The 22,441-nt window shown below is 37.4% G+C and overlaps 1 protein-coding gene across 3 annotated transcripts in view; it reads left to right on the top strand.

The window, feature by feature from the left end:
• Positions 1–22,441, top strand: part of STIM2 (stromal interaction molecule 2) — a 151,837-nt gene that overhangs the window by 81,005 nt on the left and 48,391 nt on the right. For all 3 annotated transcript variants that reach the window (XM_045056487.1, XM_023253226.2, XM_023253225.2), the window contains exon 3: positions 9,278–9,392. In XM_045056487.1, coding sequence (XP_044912422.1) covers positions 9,278–9,392 — 115 coding nt within the window. The remainder of the gene's footprint in view (positions 1–9,277; positions 9,393–22,441) is intronic.

Genomic DNA, 22,441 nt, shown 5'->3' with positions numbered 1-22,441 from the left:
TAATATATGGCAAATTAATGTCATCTCTTAAAGGTTGGGTTAACAATCATGAGAGATGAGCAATACATTTAAAGTAAGTAATATCTTTTTAATGAATAAAATTGTGCCTATGAAAGATAATGAATTTCTTGAAATTCTTGATGGTTTAAATATTTGAGGTATATCTTACATTCAATTCAGTGCAGAAATTTTAGCTCTACAGTTTCATGAATTTTGACAAATGTATATACCCATGGATCCAGTTTTGATACAGTTGTGCCATTTTGATTCTCAAATTTTGAAACTGTTACTTTCTTGTGTAGAAGATAGGGAAGAGAAATCTTTGTGTTGCTATAAAATCTATTAAGTGTGATTGGTCATAATTTTCCTTTTCTTTCCCGCTGCTAGTTTATTTCCTATACTTTTCCCAACTATGTGGTAACTAACCAGAGATCTAAGGATTGGGGTAGGAGGGTTCTTTCCTCTCTCCTTGGCAGAGGCCATGTAAGGCTACTGGGAGGCTCATCCACCTTCCTGTGTGGCTGTAAACTGTATGTTCTCTCCTGTTACTGTCGATTCATTCACTGTTCGTGCTCCTTGCAAAAGCAAATTTTTCCATCCAAGCACTTCATCTCATCTCCCGTCTCCTGTGGACAACTTGAGGACAGTGCTTTAGCAATGTACCGTTTCCTACTGATCTTTCCCATCTGACTCAAACCTGCCATTGTCTTGCACCTCATAAACGCAGCAGTATGAAAACTTCCAACTCTTAGTTCTCCCTTTGGTGATTGCCCAATTCCTTTCTTCTTTTTTTCCAACAAGTTCCCTCAAAAGGATTTCTGTACTAGTTTTCTCATCTCATTCTTGAAGTCACTTAAGCTTTTGCCTCTGTTACTCCTCCAAAACTGTTCTGTGCTCCGATCTCCGTCTGGTCTTATTTTCCTTCTGCTTATACGGCTTTTAAGAACAGTTCCAGCAGTACAGGACTTCCTGTGATAAACCCTTACTGTTTGTCCAAAAAGTTTTTTATTTTGCCTTCATCTTTGGAAGCTGTTTTTGCTGGGTAAGAATCCTAGGTTAGCAGTTTTTTCTTTCACACTTTAAATGTGCTTCCTAAGTGGTCTCTGGATTATGTTCTCTGACAATCCTGTCCTCCTTATCTCTGTTCCTCTGTTCCTATTGTGTTTTCATCCCCTCTCCCCCCTCCCAAGTTGCTTTTAGATTACTCTCTTTATCCCTGACTTCAAGCTATTAGATTATGATGTGTATTGGTGTAGTTTTCTTTATGTTTCTTGTCTTGAAGCATATTGATCTTCTGGGATCTGTGGGTTTATAGTTTTAATAAAATTTGGAAAAATTTCGGCCATTATTTCTTGAAGTATACTTTTTTGTCACTCCCTCTTGGCTCCTTATGGACTCCAATTACACTTATGTTAGGCTGTATGAAATTGCCCCACCACTCGCTCTCTGATTTGGATAGTTTCCCATGCTTATTGTATTTAGGTTTGCTGATATTTTAGTCTGTCATGTTTATTATTAATCTCATTCAGTGTATTTTTCATCTCGGTCATTGTAGTTTTAATGTTTAGAATTTTGATTTGGGTCTTTAAAAGAAAGGCTTTGACCTTACATGTCTTCAGTAACACACTCAGAATTTACTTTAGCTTCTTGAATATATAGAATATAGCTGTAATAACTACTTTAATATCTTTGTTTACTAATTCTCTCATCTTTGCCATTTTTGAATTGGCTTTGATTGAATTTTCTCCTAGTTTTGGGTTCTATTTTTCTGTATCTTAGCATACGAGGTAGTTTTTCATTGGATGCCAGACATTGTAGATTTTACCTTGTTAGGTACTGAGTATCTTGTGTCCATAGAAGTGTTCTTAAGCTTTATTCTAGGACAGGGTTAGGTCACGTGGGAGCACTTTAATCCCCTTGCCTTGTATTTATAAGCTGTTTTGAGGGCAGAGTCCATGTAGAATTTAGTCTGGGGTTCGTGTTCCACAGTACTAAGACAAAACCTTTCCCACAAATTATGAGATTTTTCACTCTGTCTTATTGGAACAAGCACTATATGTAATCTGCTATATGTAATCTTCAGGGATTGTTTCCTCTAAATTTTTTGTGTGTCTTCTTTCCTTAGCTTGCTGTGGCTTTCTTGTACTCACGGGCTGATCAGTAGTCAGTAAAGACTCCAGGCAGCCTTTCTCTCCTCTCTTCTCTCTTCTCTCTTCTCTCTTCTCTCTTCTCTCTTCTCTCTTCTCTCTTCTCTCTTCTCTCTTCTCTCTTCTCTCTTCTCTCTTCTCTCTTCTCTCTTCTCTCTTCTCTCTTCTCTCTTCTCTCTTCTCTCTTCTCTCTTCTCTCTTCTCTCTTCTCTCTCTCTCTCTCTTTTAGATAATCCACGCTTCCCTCTCTGTGCAGTCCACTCTTCTCTGTACCGAGTCCTGTAACCCCTCCTCTCCCTAGTTCTCCCCAAGCTCCCACCTCCACCTCTTCACCTCAGGAGGCTGCTGGTCTCTGCCTGATTCCCTCTTTCTGTGCATTATCCTAAAAATTCTGGAAGTTCTCTTTAGGAATTAATTTAGGGCAGTCACAGGGCATACTTTATTTATAGTCTCCAGGAATCACTATACTTTGTTGTCTTGATGTTCATGACAGTGTAGGACCTTATTTATTTATTTACTATTGAATAGACTGATGGAATCATAGGTAGTTTTGTTAGAGATTTTTGGGTTATAATCAATAATAATCTCGAAAAGTAGTCATTATATAGGTGATGTATTGGTTCCTGTAAAACAAACTTCAGCTCATAAATACATTGTGTTTTACAAGTCTTTGTAAATTAGTTGTTTGACTCTGTCATCTGTCATCTCTCATCCGATCATTCAGTTGAATTAGTGTCATAAATACTGGGTAAGTTCTCCAGCTAGCGCATAAAAGGCTGTGGTCTAGTTTAAATGGTGTTCAAAGTCATTGTGAGGCCAGTTGAACTCTGAGCTGTTCTGAGAACAGAATCCTAAGGAGGTCGTTGGTGCATTTATTGTGGGTGAACTGAAGATTGACTGATGGGTTTTTGATGTTGGAAACTTAGGGAGTGGGATTAAGGGCTGAAATGGTACTGTGGCAGCTGGACAAAGTATAAAGTTAAGATGTGGAAACCATCCAAATCAGCTTGAAATTTTCATTAGTATAGATTTTTAATGTTTGAAAAAAAATTGAATGTAGGATCTGAAGAATTTTTTCTCAGATATTAAGTGATTTACCTTTTTTCATTTGTAATTCCATGAAAACACGTCCCAGTTGCTTGTGTTCTCTTAGGTTCTGTGTAGGTGTCATCATTTGTCTTAGATGAGAAGATTAGAGTTATTAACACAGAACTATCTTAACACTAGCCCGTGTCTCTGCATTGTTACAGCATTCTGTGTGGTAAGTATCAAGCAGGATTTGATATTGCTGCTCCGTAGATTTAATTCTTAGACCAGTGATTATCAGTGGCGTTTTATAGTGCCTCAGAGTCATCTTCTAGCATTTCAAGAAATGATGCAAACCAAGGCAAATATTTAACTCATTACCTTAAAAATGATTTACATGAAATAGCTGAGTTGTTGAGTGTTTACTATATACCAAGCACTATTCTTTACACTTCATATGAAATAAGCCACTTCAACCTCATAACCTTTTGATACATGACTCTTGTCACCATTTTGCTGACGAGAAAACTGAAGCACAGAGAGGGAAGTAACTTACTAAAGTCATACGGCAAATAGTAACTTTGAGATACAACTACACTAGTATGTATTGGTCTGAAGATTGAGTCTGCGCTCTCAACCACTGTGTTCACTTTTGGGATGAAGAATATGGACAATTCATGCTTTATTAACATGGTATTATTTCTAAGAGTTTGGGAATCAGTGCATTTTTCAGAACATCCAGGTTAGGATGGTGGTGTGAATAGTGGTGAAGGACTTAAACTTTGGAATTCTTTAAAATTTATGTTGGTATTAGGTTTCCTAAATAACTGTATGAAATGGAATGAATTGCCAACCCTCCCTTAGCCTTAGCTTTTTCGTCTTTATGGGTGAGAATAACAGTGATCCTTTCTGGTATGCATTCTTTCCCATTAGACATTATACTAAGCTATTTTAGTATTCTTTTTTTTTTTAAGTTTATATATTTGGGCGGGGGCGGGGGGGGGGCGGGGAGGAAGAGCCATACTGTCAGTGCAGACAGAGCTGGATAGGGACTCAAACTCATGAACTGCGAGATCGTGACCTAAGCCAAAATCAAGAGGTGGATATTTAATCAGCTAGGTCACCCAGGTGCCCTGGAACCCATTTACTTTAACTGACTCACGTATCAGACCTTGGACACTGTTGATGACAGATTTCCTTGGGAAGATCTCTGCTTACATTGTCAATGAAAAGGCTGTGGTTTTCCTCTTCATCTCTGTGTTATGTATGTATTTTGTTTCAGAGGTCTGAAATGGTTGTCTTAAGAATATTAGGAAATCCTAGCTTCTTAAATGTCTATTATTTTCCAAAATGTATATTAAACCTACCAGACTACTCAAGGTGAAAGTAATTTATTCAGGCTTTAAACTTCAACAGCAATAATAACATTGATATATAAAAACGACTCAAATTACTTTTATTTTCTGATGCTCCTGTGTGCTAGGTATGCATTTTTAAGTGAATTTTCTTCATAACCATTTGTGTTAGGTAATTTTATTTTCCTCACTGTACAGAAGAGAAATACGAGGCTGAAAAGAATGTAAGTAGTGGAGTCAGGTTTCGAATATAGTCTGTTACACTCAGAGTCTGAGTGCTTAACTGTGATGATAAATCACCTCTCCATGAATATTGAGATCTTAAAATCATATATTTAAAAATAAAAGGGGAAACACTTATGTGTCATTGTTATGTCATGGAAATCAGGACAAGAATTGTGTAGCCCAGGCCTCCTCAGGAGCTGAACTGGAAGTCATCAGGAATCGAGCCAGTCCTGGTGCCATTTCTTTCTTGCTGTGCTCTCTTTCGTTTCTTTCTCTCTTGGCGTTTTGACTTCTTCTGTATGTGGTTCGTCTTGACTGTTCATAGAGTGATACCTTCGACACCAGTTTCCTTATCACCTTAAAGATCCAGAACCATCACCAAGTGACCTAGCCTTTTATGGTCGGAATTGCAGTTTCTTGTGAAATAGAATCCTTTCATCCTGGTCATGCTCTGGATTGTTTTCTTCTGGGTCAAGTGTCCATCCCTTAGTCACATGGCTGTGGCAGTGGGTGATAGGTTGAGTGAAGGATGAGCTACACTGATGTTGGTAGGGGAAGAGGTATAGGCTGAAAAGGGCCCCAGATATGAGTGCACTATTATGTGTCAGACTTTATTAAGCACTACTGTAAAAATAACAGCACAAATATAAATGCAAATATAATAAAAAGAAAAAATGCATAGCATCACAAATGTAAAATATAAATACAAAATACAAAGTAATGTGTATATTAGAGATACAGGGAACTGAAATCAACTTACCATCTAAAAGTTAACTTCCTGAAACTGGATATGTAAATTCCATAATGGTATTAGAAGAATATATTTAAAAGATTCATCTGGGTGAATGTTTTTGAAAAGAATATTCAGTAGTCATTTATTTGAATACTTCTGTATTTGTATTGTCAATTCAGGCTTTCCTATAGTAGGCTTAATTAGGTGCATAATTGGATATGTTTAGCCAGGAACTCTAATGTAATTTGCAGTACATTGTTTGAAGATTGACCTCATAGAATTTGAATCTATTTTCTGATTTCTTAATTCACAGATTTCAACAAATAAGTGTTTTTCGTTTTCTCATGCATTTTCAATTATTGGTGACTGCTTTTAAAATTTCTTCTGTTAGCCTGTCTCATTTCTACAATTTGCACTTCTTTATGAAGTTAAAGAAAAGTCTCAACGGTCAGAATGGTCTATAGGATATTGAGAAGAGAATTTAATGGAAGCTGATGAGTTCTAGTATGTTTGGTTGAGTTAAAAATTTTCCAACTTAACTTCAACATAAAGTGATTCTACTGCTTTCTAGTCACATTGTGATAAAAATGTTGAAGATATAGGAGATTCAGACTACACTTCTATGTGGTTTGTTATGAACTGTATTATTTTGGGGTCGTGTTTTAAAACAGAAGCATATACTCCAGGGAAAATATAATTCTGTGCATTTATATAGTTTTGACCCACCTTTTGTAGGAGCCAGATAGTTCTTTTACATCAAGTGAACTATACAGATAATCTTCATGAGCTATTTTTAAATTGCCCTTCTTTGATACCTAAATTCTTTTATTTATTTATTTTTAAATGTTTGTTTATTTTTGAGAGAGAACAAGCAGGGCAAGGGGCAGAGAGAGAGGGAGAGAGAATTCCAAGCAGGTTCCGCCTGTCAGCACAGAGTCCAGTGTGGGGCTCAATCCCACAAACTGTGAGATCGTCACCTGAACTGAAATGAAGAGTTGGATGCTCAGCCAGCTGAGCGACCCAGGCACCCCAATTCTTTTATTTTGTTAAACACGTAATTTGGCAGATGTCTATACACATCCTAGGCTTTCTAAAATAGTTCAGTAGCTAGAATGTGTCATCTAGTCCATATATGGAAATTAGCTCTCTTTTCCAAAATATATTGATCCTGAACCCACAGAACTCTATTTTTATGTTGTGTTCATGTAGTGTAAAGAATTTCCTAGGACATTGGTTTTCTTTTTTTATTTTTCATGTATCACAAATATGAAACAGTTGCCATTTGTTCCAAGTGGCTGGACTATTTCCAAGGCAGGCTTCCTCCCTGCTTTTTTCATCATCGTGCTTTTCAATATAGAATTTGTCTCTAGCTCTTGAACCTTTTCCACGCTAGGGGCGGTTTCTGAACATCTCAGTGGCATTGATTTTTCCAGGTATACCTACTAGATTTTGAAGGTACCTGGAAGAGCAAAGAGGAAGGGGCAGAAACAGGAAAAGAGAAAATATGAAATAGAACTAGGCAAGAGTTGTAGCAATGAGGCAGGCCTCTTTCAAAATCACTTGTAAAAATGGTATTTAGAAAACAAGGGTGAGGCACTGTCTTTAGAACAGCAAAAAGACATAAGTAATAGACCTAGATACCTGCCTTTCAAGTTATCTATGGTGAAGGACCAGAGTTTTCATTTCCAACTCGTTACAGATAGGGCCTACACGATAAATACATTTATCACATGCTTGGGTCAGAGCTTTTGAAAGTGTATAATTGCTGTAAAGGTTTCTAAATGGCTTCTCTCCATTTCTATACATACTGTAGATGAGTATCAGTTTGCTGCCTGACATCAGTCCCACGACCACATGTTGAGTAGTAGTGTTGATCCTAAAATGTTTTTTCTTCATTTTATAACTGAGGTTATTAAAGCTCAGAAAAGTGAAATGATTTTTCAGTATTACACAGCTATTAAAAATTTATTTTTTTTAGGGGCTTAGTCGGTTGAGCATTTGACTTCAGCTCAGGTCATGATCTCACGGTTTGTGGGTTCGAGCCCCGCGTCAGGCTCTGTGCTGACAGCTCAGAGCCTGGAGCCTGCTTCAGATTCTGTGTCTTCCTCTCTCTCTGCCCCTCCCCTGCTCATGCTCTGTCTCTTTCTCTCTTCCAAAAATAAATAAAAACATTTTAAAAAAAATTATTTTTTTTAGTTTCAGTAGAAAACAATACAAAAGTAAAATTTGACCTTTGTCTGAAGATGATGTTCATTGTCAGCATATAAAAGTCAGAAAAATAGGTCTTGGGGGTTGGGAGTTCTAGGGGATTTTCACTTTCTGCATTATGGATTTCTGAAATAATCTTTTATATGATCTTTTATTTTTGAAATTAGAAACATTGATAAAGATAACAACAACAACAACAAAAAGATAACAAATAAAATAATACCAAAACAAGAAAAATCAGAAATGAGATAGAAAAAGCATAATAATACAGAAAACTATTTGTTTCATATAATTAGAGTAATGAGTTTATATGGGGAAAGTGTCAAGGGATCAGGCCTAAAAGATTGTCAGGAATAGGATTGGGAAATGGTATATAAGCCATAAAAAAAAAAGCCATAAAAAAAAGTAGTTTGCTTTTTATTTGGGAGACAGTGGGGAACATCTGAAGGATTTTATGTAATGAAGTAATATAGAGCAGGTTGCTTTTAGCAAAGACAATTTTAGTGCACTCTCTATATTTTATTTATTCTTCTTTAACAAAATTCTTTTCACATTTTTTGTTTATTTGGGGGAGGGGCAGAGAGAGGGGGAGAGAGAGGATCCCAAGCAGGCTCCGCGCTGTCAGCCCAGAGCCTGACACAGGGCTTGATCCTATGAACTATGAGATAATGAGCCAAAAATCAAGGGTGAGATGCTCAAGCGAGCCACCCAGGTGCCTCTTTCCATATATATTTTAAAGTAAGATTAATGGAGGATCTACTTTAGTTTTATAAAATACTTTAGTTCTGACCACTATGGTCAAATGCCTTTCATTTATAAATGATAGCTTCAAAGGTAGGAGAACACAGAAATATGAGGTAGTAGTTGAGATGAGTACTCATTGTGTTTTGAAACACCCTGTCAGTAAGTATTTGGTAAAAATGTATAATGTTGAGGCAGTATGCTATGTTTTTGAGCATTAGAAACCTCTTGGGTTGAAATCTTAGCTCTGCTGCTTGTGATTTTTTTCAACCTTGGGCAAATTATTTTACTTCCTTGGGTCTCAGTTTTCTCATCTATAAAATGGGGATACATAATACAGAACTGTCAATAAAGTTAAAAGACTGTGTGTGTGTGTGTGTGTGTGTGTGTGTAGATATATAGACATGGTACGTAATGTAGAATAGTAGCTGGTAAATAATGAGCATTAAATAAGTACTTTGTCTTTTAAAGGCTTATTTATTTATTTTGAGAGAGAGAGAAGAAGAGACAATCCCAAGCAGGCTTCTCATTCTTAGCATAGAGCCTCACATGGGGCTCGAACCCATGAACTGTGAGATTATGAAATGAGTGAAAATCAAGTCAGACGTTTAACCAACTGATCTGCCCAGGTGCCCCTAAATTTTTGTTCTTGTTATGATTAGTAGAAGACATTTTGTTAAATAAATTTTATAAGCAGATAAGAATAATGTGAATACAAAATACCAAAAATATACCAGTTATTATCTGAAAATTGCCACCTACTGGATTTCAAACTTTTCTCAGTTTAGAGACTAGAATAGTGCATTTAAGTTTACTTAAATTTAGTGTTTTTTCTTTTATAGTTTATCAGAGAAGATATGAAATATAAAGATGCTACTAATAAACACAGCCATCTGCACAGAGAAGATAAGCATATAACTGTTGAGGATTTATGGAAACAGTGGAAAACGTCAGAAGGTAAGACTTTTTAGTGAACTGAATCCCTCACCTGCCCTTTGCCCTGCGTAGCCATTGTCAACTCACTAATTGCATATGATTTTATGAAAAAAATCAAACTACCATTTTCTGTGAGGATACTTATATTTTAGTAAATAATTTTTCCACTTTTGATTTTGAAAAATGATTTTTATCTTTCTTAGGATTCATTATGGGTCAGCCTGTTGCCAGATAATTTGATACCTTGTACTAGAATAAGTAAGGTAATGCATGTCTGAGAGCTTAAAGTTGTGGTGTATTGCTTCAGCTGTTAAGTGACATTATTATAAGAGGTTTATCAAATAAATATGGATCCCAAAGTTGTGTTTTTAATTATCACATACAGTTTTCTGAAGTCTTCAGAAGGCACAGAATGTTTAAGCTTTTCCTTAAATAAGTTCTTTATGAAGTCTTCTAATAGTTGCATGATAAAGTTATATAATTTATATTTTATCATTTTTCTGCCCTTAGATCCTCAGGCTGTCTCATGGACAGTAACTAATTGGGGCAGGAAAAGTGTATGACCTGAAATCTCACCTTGATCCCTAATACTAGAAAAGAAAAAGCTTATTATTATTATTATTTTATTTTTGAGTAACAGAGTCAACCAAAATGTCTTTTTCCAAATGTTTTTATGTTTCTATTCTTTTATCAGTCAAGCATTGGTGTTGTGTATATTTTTCTCTGCACCTTTGAATGGTGAAATGAAAGGAGGAGGAAGTTGGGACAGACTGCCACATAAGAGGATAAAGACATAATAAAGTTCACTAGACTGGCTCTGGTAACATTTGGAAATGGGAAAATACAGAATGCTACCCCATTAGTGCTTGGTGTTTGTATTAATATATGAGAAGGTTTATAGCATGCTTTAAAAATCTGTCTCTCCATTTCCCTTCCCCATACCAATTTTAAGTAGTCGGAACTTGGGTAGTACTAGAAATGAAAGAATATCAGTGTAATGAGGGGAAAGTGCTAGAATGGTGGGAAGCTCTGTGAAACTTAATCTGTGTACAGATATGCCTTGGTTCCAGACCACCACTCTAAAGCGTATATTGCAGTAAAGCAAGTCACATGGTTTTTTGGTTTCCTAGCACATATAAAAGTTACGTTTACACTATACTGTATTCTGTGAAGCGTGCCATAGATAACATTATGTCAAAAAAGATGTACATCCCTTAATTAAAAAAATGCTTTATTGCCAAAACATGCCAACCGCCATGTGAGCTTTCAGCAAGGTCTCATCTTTTTGCTGGTGGAGGACTTGCCTCACTGAGGGTGGCCGCTGACCGGCCAGAGCGCTTGCTGGAAGTGGAGTTGGCTGTGGCAAGTTCTTAAAACAGGACCGCAGTGAAGTTTGCCACGCCCACCGACTCTTCCTTTCCTGAGCAGTTTCTCAGTAACATGCAGTGCTGTTTGATAGCATTTTACCCACAGTGCCCCTTTTTTCCTAACTGCAAACCCTGCCCCAGCTTTATCAACTAGATTGATGTCATATTCTAAATCCTTTGTTGTCGTTTTACCAGCGCTCACAGCATCTTCACTGGGAGTAGATTCCATCTCAGGATAACACTTTCCTTGCTCATCCATAAGCAACTCCTCATCTGTGCAAGTTTTGTCATGAGATTGAAGCAATTCAGTCCCGTCTTGAGGCTCCCTTTCTAATTCTATTCTTGCTGTTTCCACCACATCCGTAGTTACTTCCTCCACTGAAGTCCTGAACCCCTCAAAGTCCTCCAGGATGGTTGGAATCCACTTCTTCCAAACTCTAGTTAATGTTGATAGTTGCCCCTCTTCCCACGAATCACGAATGTTCCTAATGGCATTTAGAGTCATGAATCCTTTCCAGAAGGTTTTTAATTTACTTCCCAGATCTATCAGAGGAATCATTTTGGCAGTATAGCCTAATGAGATGTGTTTGTTAACTGGTAAGACTTGAAAGTGGAAATTATTCCTTGATTCATGGGCCGTAGAATGGATGTTGTGTTAGCAGGCATGAAAACAACATTAATCTTGTTGTGCATCTCCATCAGAACTCTTGGGTGACCAGGTGCATTGTCAGTGAGTGGTAATATTTTGAAAGGAATCTTTATTTTCTGAGCAGCAGGTCTCAACAGTGGGCTTAAAATATTCAGTAAACTGTGTTGTAAACGGATGTACTGTCATCCAGGCTTTGTGGTTCCATTTATGGAGCACAGGCAGAGTGAGTTTAGCATAATTCTTCAGGGCCCTAGGATTTTCATAATGGTAAACGAACATTGCCTTCCTCTTAAAGTCACCAGCCTCATTAGCGCCTAACAAAAGAGTCAGCCTTTTCTTGGAAGCTGTGAAGCCAGGCACTGATTTCCCTCCCCTAGCTGTGAAAGTCCTGGATGGCATCTCATAGTCTAAGGCTATTTTGTGTGCATTGAATATTTGTTGTTTAGTGTGGCCACCTTGGTTACTTACCTCCTGGATAGCTTGCTTCAGCTTCTGCCGTAGCCCTTGCTGCTTCACCTTGCGCTTTCACGCCGTGGAGAAATCTCGTGAACCAATCTCTGCCAGCTTCTTACTAGAAATCTGCAACTTCCTCACCTCTTTCAGGCTTCACAGAATTGAAGAGGGTCAGGGTCTTGCTCTGGATTAGGCTTTGGCTTAAGGGAACATCGTGGCTGATTTGATTCTATATCTAGACACTAAAACTTTCTCCATACCAATAAGACTGTTTCACTTTCTTATTGTGTGTACACAGGAGTAGCACTTTCAGTTTCCTTCAAGAACTTTCCTTTCTGTTGACAACTTGGCTAACAGGCACAAGAGACCTAGCTTTCAGCCTGTCTCAGCTTTTCACATGCCTTCTTCTCTAGGTTTAATCATTTCTAGACAGATTAATTTTTTTGTTAAAAATTTTTTTTTAGTGTTCATCTTTGAGAGAGACAGACAGACAGACATGAGTGGGGGAGGTGCAGAGAGAGAGAGAGGGGAAGACATAGAATCCAAAGCAGGCTCTGAGCTGTCAGCACAGAGCCCAACTCGGGGCTCGAACTCAAGAATCGTGAGATATCATGACCTGAGCTGAAGTCGGATGCTCAACCAACTGAGCCACCCAGGCGCCCTTCTAGCTTTTGATTTAAAGTGAGATGTGATTCTTTCTTTCACTTGAACACTTGTAGGCCATAATATATTATATTATATTATATATTATAAATAATTTATATTATATTATATATTATATTATATATTATATTATATTATATTTTATATTATATATATTTATATAATATACATTTTATATATTTATATATAAATATATATATAATATATAATATATAATATATATTATATTATAATATAATATATTATAGTATTAATTGGCCTGATTTCAGTATTGTTGTGTCTCAGGGAATAGGGAGAAGGGGGTGGGGAACAGCCAGTTGATGGAACACACATATTTATCAGTTAAATTTGCCATCTTATATGGGTGCTGTTTGTGCCACCCTAAAACAGTGACAGGAATGACATTAAGATCACTAATCACAGATCACCATAACAAATACAATAATGAAAAAGTTTGAAAGAGTGTGAGAGTTACTAAAATGTGACCCAGAGACAGGAAGTGAGCCAATGCTGTTGGAAAAGTGGTGCTGATAGACTTGCTCGATGCAGGGCTGCCGCAGGCCTTCAGTTCGCGAAAGGCAAGATCTGTGTGATGTCGGTGACGTGCAACAAGTAGAAGTGCGGTAAAATGAGGTCTGCCCTTGTGTGAACTGTCTCTGCGGTACATACGCATTACTGAAGGAGTCAGAGGTCCCTTATAGAGTCTGTTGCTACTAGTATGTTTTAGATTTTGGATAAGAATAAGTTGAGTGGGGCCCACTTAACTCCGTTTGAATGAAGGGAAAAAGGTGCGGTACCTTGTTATCACCTGGCATGCTCCCACGTGGTTCAGCCCCGTCCCTTGCTCGGGTAGTTGCAGCATCTGCCCTGTGTCCCCGTGCGTGTGCTTGTGCTGTGCTGCATTCTGTACTCAGCTCAACAGAGTAATCTGCTTAAAATATAAGTCAGGTTTGCTTTGTCCTGTGGCAGCTCAGAGTAAAGGCCAAAATCTCTACAAAGACCCGTAAGCTTCTACATGACCTGCCCTCCCCTGCCGCCTCTCGTCCTCCCTGTTGTGTCCCGCCCGTCTGTCTCTCTCACGCTGGTCCTCCACTGCAGGACTGCGCCTGTCCTCGCTCACGGACCCTCAGGAGGCCCACCCTCAGCACTCTGTTTAAGATGGATGATCACACCCCTCACCCCCTTCTACCCTTGTTTTTTGGCACGCTTATCTTGTAGTCAGCTTCACATTTCCTTCCCCCATATCGAGTATCATCTTCTAGGGTATTATATAATTGACTTGCTCGTTATGTTGGTGTCCTTTCTCTCTCCTGCCTCTGAGAATGCAAACTGCAGAGAGCAGGGGTTCTTTGTTTATTTTCTTTATTAATGTATCCCAAATCCTTGGGGACTCTGTCCTCAAACCATGTTTTGGTTTTTGACCATAGGGAGTTTGGTGAGATCTTTCGTGATCTATAAAAGTGTTTTGTTTTGTTTTGCTTTGGCGTAAGGCCTTTCCAAGTTGAGTAGCCTCTTAAATCTCTTTCGCCTTAATTTCCACCCCCTAAAATTTTTACCATTATGATGCTGAGATTTCCATCTAAGTCACCAAACAGCCTAAATTTATGTACTGTATTATTTTTCTCCAAACCCCAGTCTCTCACATCACCTCCTAAGGAAGTAGCACGTGGGAGGAGGAGTCTTACAGCTGCATGGGAGGAAATAGAGAAATGAATCTCAGATAAAATAAACCTCCATTAGAAGCTTTATAATCACCTAATTGATTTTCTCAATCCATGTGAGACATTTATTAAAGGAGTCATGTAAAGGCAGGGCATCGTTGCTAGATCAGCAGCATTTTTTTATTGATGGATGGATGGATGGATGGATGTTTATTCTGAAAGGGGGGGGGCGTGCAGAGAGAGAGGCAGAGAATCCCAAGCAGGCTCCCCACTGTCAGTGCAGAGCCTGACGCGGGGCTGGAACTCAGGATCCGTGAGATCCATGACCTGAGCCAAAATCAAAAGTCGGATGTTTAACTGACTGAGCCACCCAGGCACCCCAAGATCATTGGTTTTTAAATTATAGCCTGAAAAGACTCTGGTATCGTGAAGACATCTTAAGGCCAGGACATGCGGAATGTGCAGGATTCTGCTTTTATCTGGTGTGTTTTGTTTCTATCTAAGATTTTTGTTAGGAAACAAAGAGTAATTCTTTTGAAAAGGTTTGGAAACTGCTGCTATAGACATTAGAATGTACCTTTAGCAATAGTATGTAATTCAAGGTTGTTCGGTAGAACGTTACAAACACACACTAGCGTGTGTGTATGCCTGCGGATGCTGGCAAACATATGGGCATACGTGTCTCCAGTGCCTAGAGTGGTGCCCTGTTTACTTTGATATTCAGTAAATATTGGTCAGGTGCATGAATCGTACCTGATGAGCATTGGCTATTTAGTATTTCAGTTCATCCAATACTTTTGGGTATACGCATTTCTGTTGCAATAAAATATACGCGTTCTTGAAAAACTTCTGTTATGTAAAATTAGGAACTTAAAAATTACAAAAGTTTATGTGAAAAACAGGGTTGCAGCAGGCTGCTCAAAATTTATGCAGCTTTATAACCAAAGCACTAACAGTACTAATAAAAATACTAGCACAAATTGAAAAGATGTGTCAGATTCCAGATCAGTTAATACGGTAGTGGGTGTGTGCCTTTACCTTAAACAAGTAGGTCAAGATGACTTCAGGGATGGAGGTGTTAGATAAGGCTGAGGTTGCTAAATTGTGTAGACAAAGGAGACCTGAGCCAGAAGCCCTGCTGAGACAGGCGGTGGCCCAATTGGGCTGAGAGGAAGGAGTGCAGCAGACAGCATGTCCGTAGCCTGCTGTTTGGCATTCTGTACACTTTGTACCCATTTGCTGTTACTTTGCGGTATAAAATGCTGATTAAGTCACACTTGAAATGGTGTGACTGTTACATTTTATTGACATGATCCTTGTTGACCAGTTGCATGTAAGCTAATTCGTGGCACAGAAGCACATGCAGCAGAACAGGTGGTATCTGTGGTGTACTAAGTAAGCCCTGGATCCCAGGTATTAGTGATGAATTAAACATATCTCTGGGCAAGAAGGAGTAATCGCTGAGTAGGAAAGACAGACAAATAATTGCAGTACATGGTGATGTGTACAATAATAGAAATAAGTGTAGGACATGGAGATAGCTCACTGGAGGAGAAGTGAGCTCTCTGGTAGGATTATATACAGAACGTGGTGCTTGTGATAGGTTCAGAGGATTGACCAGGAGTTCTGGAGGGGGGTGAGGAGGTGGACCATTAATGGTGGCCCCTCATGGCTCTTTCTTCAGGTACCTGGAACTTGCTGGCCGTGGAAGTGGCATGCCACAGGAAGTGTGGGGGCTTTCACGCTCTACAGATTTAAACCCCAGCCCTTCTTTTTATGAGCATTCTCTGGAGGGTGAAGTGGACCTAAGACCTTTATGGCGTTGTTAACTGGGGAAAAGTAAAATTGTGTGATGCAGAAATCGATCCTGGTCTCACAGAGAGAAATTTCAGTGTCACCTGAATATACTTTTTGTGTTTGTGTGGAGAATGCTTGATCAGTCTGCACATGGCAGTAGTCCAGTGCACATGAAAGCCATTTTAGAAACTAGTATTAGATTTCAGATAGATTCTGATAAACTGGATATGTTGTTAGAATTAGGAATGCATTTAAAGAGTGGCTAGATACCTAGTGAAGGAAAATGGAGAGAGGAAGTTATTGGTTTATGTTTAAGTTTGAGGCACCATAATGGATAAAAAACTGATTAAGTAATACACTGTTTTTAAAAATGGTAACTCATTGGGCTAAATATTTATTATGACATGTGACAACCATGAGGTAATCTTTCCATCCTGTTCAGCACGGGTCTTATCTTACCTAAGATCACTGTGTAATTTGGGGCTTTACAAATTGAATAGACATTTGGAAATTTTTCAGAAGGTTTAATTTTTTTTTTTTTTTTTGGATTAGAAATTTAAAGAACTGAAATTGCCTGAGAGAAGAGAGATGTAGACATACAAGTAATGGTTGTTTTCAGTTGTATATAAATTCCATCTGAAGAGAAATGACCAAGAGTATTTTCTGTTTAAGAAAGCAAAAATGTGAATGTCACATTAAAGGATAAGTAAAGGAAAAAAAAAAATCCTGACATTGTATGTTAAAGTTCTAAAAGTAAGGAGAATTATAGATATTTCCTTTATATGTAGATCCTTAATATTCATAAGAATATTCTTCTGGGTGTGAAGTACAAGTGGATCTCTACCTGTTGATAAAAATCTTTCAGTTTTTTTTAGGTGTATGCTATTGGTTACAATGGGATTGGGATGAAAAAGAAGTATCTGTGCGTGTTTAGCATTATCAGAAGGGTAACTGTAGACGTAGACCTTGCACGTGATGAGGCATCATTATCTTTGTGGCATCCGTTAACACAACATTTATTTGTAAACTTACAGTCGGCATGGCAGTCACTTTGGTAGAACACAAGTATAAGATAAGACCTTTCTCCTCAAGGGGCTTACAGTACTGTCCCATGTGGACAGATGAAATGTTAAGTAACAACTGAAGAAGGTGTGATTAAGTAGCAGGTAAGTGTTATTATTAGGAGAGTTTTAGCAAATGGACGGATTTGTTATGAGGAAGTCTTCATTAGGGAGATGACTCTTCAGCAGGATTTTGAAAGACATAAAATGTTCTTAGAAATGATAAAGAGGAATATACAGATTAGCACATTAAAATGAGTAAGTAGATATGTGTAATTCCAGGCTTAAATTCTAAATCCCTCAAATAAGCACAGTTTACAAATCATAAATATAATAATTTTTAGTGTATGTGAGATAAGAATAAACCCGTTTTAATATTTGTCTTTTGCTATTACATGTAATGCTTAACCATTCTGTATCTTTGTCATCTGCTAAATGGAGATAAAAATTGTGTACCACATCAAATTGTTGAGGATGAGATGAATTTGTCCACCTGAAGTGCTTAGAACAGTGCCTGGTACATAGCGAGTGCTAAATGACCATCCCTTGTTACCACTGTTTTTGTAAGATAGATGTGGGGACATGGAGACTGATACAGATGGAAGAGGTGTCTGGGTTGGGGAATAGTAGAAAATAGGGTCAGAGGGAGAACAGACTGGTGAGCCTTGATGTTTAAACTTGATGAGCTGTTCCAGGAGTGGTAAGATTCCACTCATGAACCAGTGCTTACCATTTGGTGGTGGTTGCCTATAGCACTTATTAAAGAAGCTTGCTCTGTGTCTGGTCTCAGTAGCAAAAAAGATGTTATTGTAGAAATCGGTGGTTGGCAATATTTACTGTATCTATGGCAGGTGGTAGTGTATTTTAGCATTTTATTCATCATCACACTAAGTATGAGGAACTATTTTAACAGCTTCCCATTGTAGAAAGCCTTATAATGTAGAATAGTTAAGGAAAATGAATTCACTTAGGAAGACTAGCTTTGAGTTTAATATAGTGTGGATTTTAGTGGGAAGAATGAAAAAATCATGAATTCTGACAAATGTTTTACAGGAAGACTTGAATCAACTTTCCCCCTTTGTTCAGAATGAATTCCATTTTATTTTTTTCCTCCTTGTGATTTTAGACCCATTGGACTTGAGGAGAATCATTTAACTGACTCATACAGTGTACCTATTTTAGTAAATATTTATTATGAGCAAGACATTGTTCTAGTTACTGAAGATACACAGATGAAGAATATTTTTTCTGTCTTCCACCTGCCTAGAGTCTATTATTGGAGAAAAATCTGTTAATAAGCGGTTAAAGGATGTGATATGATCTAGCACAGAGATATGTAGTAGGCATTGTGGGATAATAGAATAAGAACATGTTGGTCTGTCTGCAGAGGGCAAGTAAGGCTCGAGGAGTTAGTTGCATTAAGGTACATTACCCTTCATCTCTTGTTATCTCTTCACCGGGAGGCACTCTGCTGGATCAATTGCTTTCAAGGTATTTGTAGTTAATATAGCACATTTCAAAAACACAGCGCTCTTAATATGCCTCTTAATATGCTTGTGCTGTCTTATTAACTCAGGTTCTTAACACTTTTCAACTTTTGTATGATACTTTTGGCTCCAGGAGAAGCTGTTGTTAGCCGTCTGTAGAGGTTCTGGGTTTTCATTGTCTACAGGAAGCAGTTTATACAAGAGAAGGCCTGTTCTTGAGGTGGAGTCTAATTTCAGAATGACAAATGTCATTATTTCTAACGTTAGTTCTAACTAACAAAAGTCTTTTGTAGTCCAAGTTGTATGTAGAGAACAGGTCACACAAATGTATTGCTCATTTATTACTGTCAACCGGCTTATTTTAAGTGCTTAACATGCGATTTTGTTAGAGGAGTAGCATGAACATTACTTGATTAATTTGCAAAGCACTGTTCTATATTAATCAGAATTGATTTCTATACTATGCATAATATATGCCCTTTTAAAATTCATTAAATAGCTTTCTTTTCATTGTAAAATTACATGAGTTCTGAGCACTCATAATAGGTTTCTGATCTTATTTATTCATCATTGTATGTCAGCATTTCAGTCTCCCTTTATTTCATATCTGTTTATTGGGGCTAACTGTTTTGGTGTTTATAATTTTCATTTTCTTCTTCTTATTTCTCTTTTGTTGTTGACCCTTTTCCTTTTTTACTTCAGAATACTTGACTTTTGGAGATTTAGGGTCATTGTGTGTACTGATTTGTTAGGATTAATTATGTCTGTTTAATCTGTGGAAGATACTTCACTTTGAGATGGCTGTGTCTTTTACAGTTGTTTTGGTTTTATTCTGAAATAGAGACCATCTCTCAGAATAGGACGCAGAGAGCAATTGCCTATCGTATCTCTCTGTACTTTGGGTTCTAAAAATTGACAGTTTCTATTCTTTGGGAACTCATGAAATAGATATGTTGTGAGCCTCACTTGTTTCTCAGATAACAAATTTTCCAGTATGTAATTCATCATATGATGAAAATGTTCTTATAATTTAAGGAAGTACTATTCTAAAATTGTTTGTAAATTTGCCTTATTATGGTTTTCTATGCACCTGAGTTATTCTACATTTCTCCTCTGCTATGTTCACAGACTCAAGGGATACCTCAAGTTTGGAGTACAGTAACAGAACCTTCTGCAGAAGGTAAAAATGAGGGCTGTCCACTTTTCACTATGATGGACTATTTAGAAAACAGTAGCCTTTCTTAAACATCTTAATGTTCTTTCTTCATTTTCCCCAGCAGTTGGGAATCGATTCCGTGTAGATTTGTGTTAAATTTGGCTTTACCATTCCTTGGTTTGGGAAGTGGGTGGGTAGGATGGACTCTAGTTATAGTTCTGTATGTTAAAATGTATATTATTACAGGAGATTCACTACATTAAATTCTACTTTAGGTGGAACAAAATTTTATTCCTGCTCTTTTAGATAAGGGACTTGTTTGTTGACAATAGTATTCTCTTCTTCAAAGACGGACAGTTGTACAAAAAACTTTTTTTTTTTTTTTTCCCAAACAAGTCTGTGTTTACTTGGGTCTTTTTTGCTATTCCATCGATTATTACTTAGCGGTTTGGAAGCAATTATAATAGAAATAATGCAGGTTACAAGTGCATTGAAAATAAAATTTTCAAAGATATTCAATAACCTATTACAATTTGAATATGAACATGATTTATTTCTGAAAACTCTAAACATTTTTGTAATTCTGGATCATATATATGTATATATGTTTTATTACATATATAAATATGTGGCTCAGAGAGAATGAATGATAAAAAATAGGGTTAACCCCATAGTGTATGTGTATGTATCATACTTAAATACTTTCACTCTGTGGATGGTTACTCTATCAAAATCGAGTCCTGAGCACATATAAAGCTTGTTTTCTAACTTTCTCATCTGGTTAAGATGCTCTTCAATAAGACATCCTAAATGAGCATTCTTCTAACATTTGGCCAGTCTTGTGTTTCTGTTTCTTTTTCTATCAGTGTGAATTCTTCCAGGTTGTTGAAAATGGTGGACCATTTGCATACTTTTGATTTAGAGTATTTAAAATCAACTGCTTACTTAAGTTACTGGCTTAAAAAAAAATTAAGAGTCTAGATCAGTCTGACAAAGTGAAACAGTAAATGTCAGTTGCATTGAATTAAGTTTTTACTTCCATCATCATTTCTTTTCCTTATCATCAGGTAAAAAGAAAGTATAAAACAGGTGTTTATCACTAGGAGTTTATGGCTGCTTAAGGGCTATGTTCTCAGACAAAATTAACAACAAAGAGTTTTAATAACTCACATAAAGGTATTATAGGTAAAGTCAGATGACTTGAGAGTTTAGTAAGAGAAGGAAAGAGAATAGCTCCCTGGGAATACTGCTGATAAGGCAAAAGCTGAGAATTAGCTAATGAAGCAAGTAATAGCTATCAGAAACATGGGAGGTAAATCAGAAAGTCTAGAGAGAAAAGTTTTCAGGACGTAATGGATGGTTGCATAGTTGAGGGCATAGTCTCCATATTGCAGAGTATCTGCTGAAAGCCCTCATGAAGAATGTTCTTTTTCACATCTCTAATAGGAGCACATGTCTCATGTCTTTCATGTCTCTTTACATTATTTGAATCTGGATAAATTTCTTCTCCCTCACTTCCTTAGTGGTGGGTAGAGAGAGAAGACATGAAAAGTGGCTAGTAGTTCTGATATGGAGAAAAAGGATGTATTGGGACAAACCCATGAGACTGGGCAAGAAGAAAGTCATTAACCTTCAAGAATCAATTTAAACATTGATAGGAGGAATTGAATCACATATACACACAAAATAAGTGTTAAAACAGATTTTTTTTATTATTTTTTTTTAATTTTTTTTCAACGTTTATTTATTTTTGGGACAGAGAGAGACAGAGCATGAACGGGGGAGGGGCAGAGAGAGAGGGAGACACAGAATCGGAAACAGGCTCCAGGCTCTGAGCCATCAGCCCAGAGCCTGACGCAGGGCTCGAACTCACGGACCGCGAGATCATGACCTGGCTGAAGTCGGATGCTTAACCGACTGCGCCACCCAGGCGCCCCGTGTTAAAACAGATTTAAGTGGAAGCAAGCTGAATGTGCATCATTGGGTAAATGGATAAGGAAAATGTGGCATATACATACGATGGAATATTATTCAGCCTTAAAAAGAAAGAAATTCTGGCATGTGTTACAACATGGGTGAACCTTGAGGACATTATGCTGAGTGAAATACACCTGTCATAAAAGGACAAATGCTGTATGATTCCATTTATCTGAGATGCCTAGAGTAGTCAAGATCATAGAGACAGAAAGCAGAATGGTGGTTGCCAGGAGCTGGGGAGAGGGGAGTGGGGAGTTACTGGTCAGTGGGCACAGAGTTTCAGTTTTGTAAGAGGAAGAGTTCTGAAGTCGGATGGTGGTGATGGTTGTACAATAATGTGAATACTTAGTACTATTGAACTGTGTGCTTAAAAATGGTGAAGATGGTAACTTCTTTGTATTTTAACCTCAATTAAAAAAAATGGTCTAAGAGAGTGGGTAGATAAGAAGTAGAGAAACAGTGGACAACCTTTAAGGTACAGGCAAGAAAATGGAGGGAAATTGAATGGCAGTTACAAATGGCTAGTATGATCAAGTAAAGGGCTTTCTTAAGAACTGGTAGAGTTGACTGTGCTTAAAGAAACAGGGAAGCACTCTACTGACATTTTTAAAAGTTGAACATTTTTTAAAAATTTTCAATTCAGGGAGTACTTTGTTCAAAAAGTACTGCGTATAAGAGTTGTAATTGGAATTATACCTTATTACATCATTTAATGCCAGCATTTATTTTCTTCACGGATAATTGTGTTGGTTTATGGATTGAAAAGATATTGTTGGCTAATAAAAAATGAATTTAAGCT

This window comes from Felis catus, chromosome B1 (assembly GCF_018350175.1).
Source record: "Felis catus isolate Fca126 chromosome B1, F.catus_Fca126_mat1.0, whole genome shotgun sequence".
Classification (NCBI taxonomy): domain Eukaryota; kingdom Metazoa; phylum Chordata; class Mammalia; order Carnivora; family Felidae; genus Felis; species Felis catus.
This window is presented reverse-complemented; position numbering and strand designations above follow the sequence as displayed.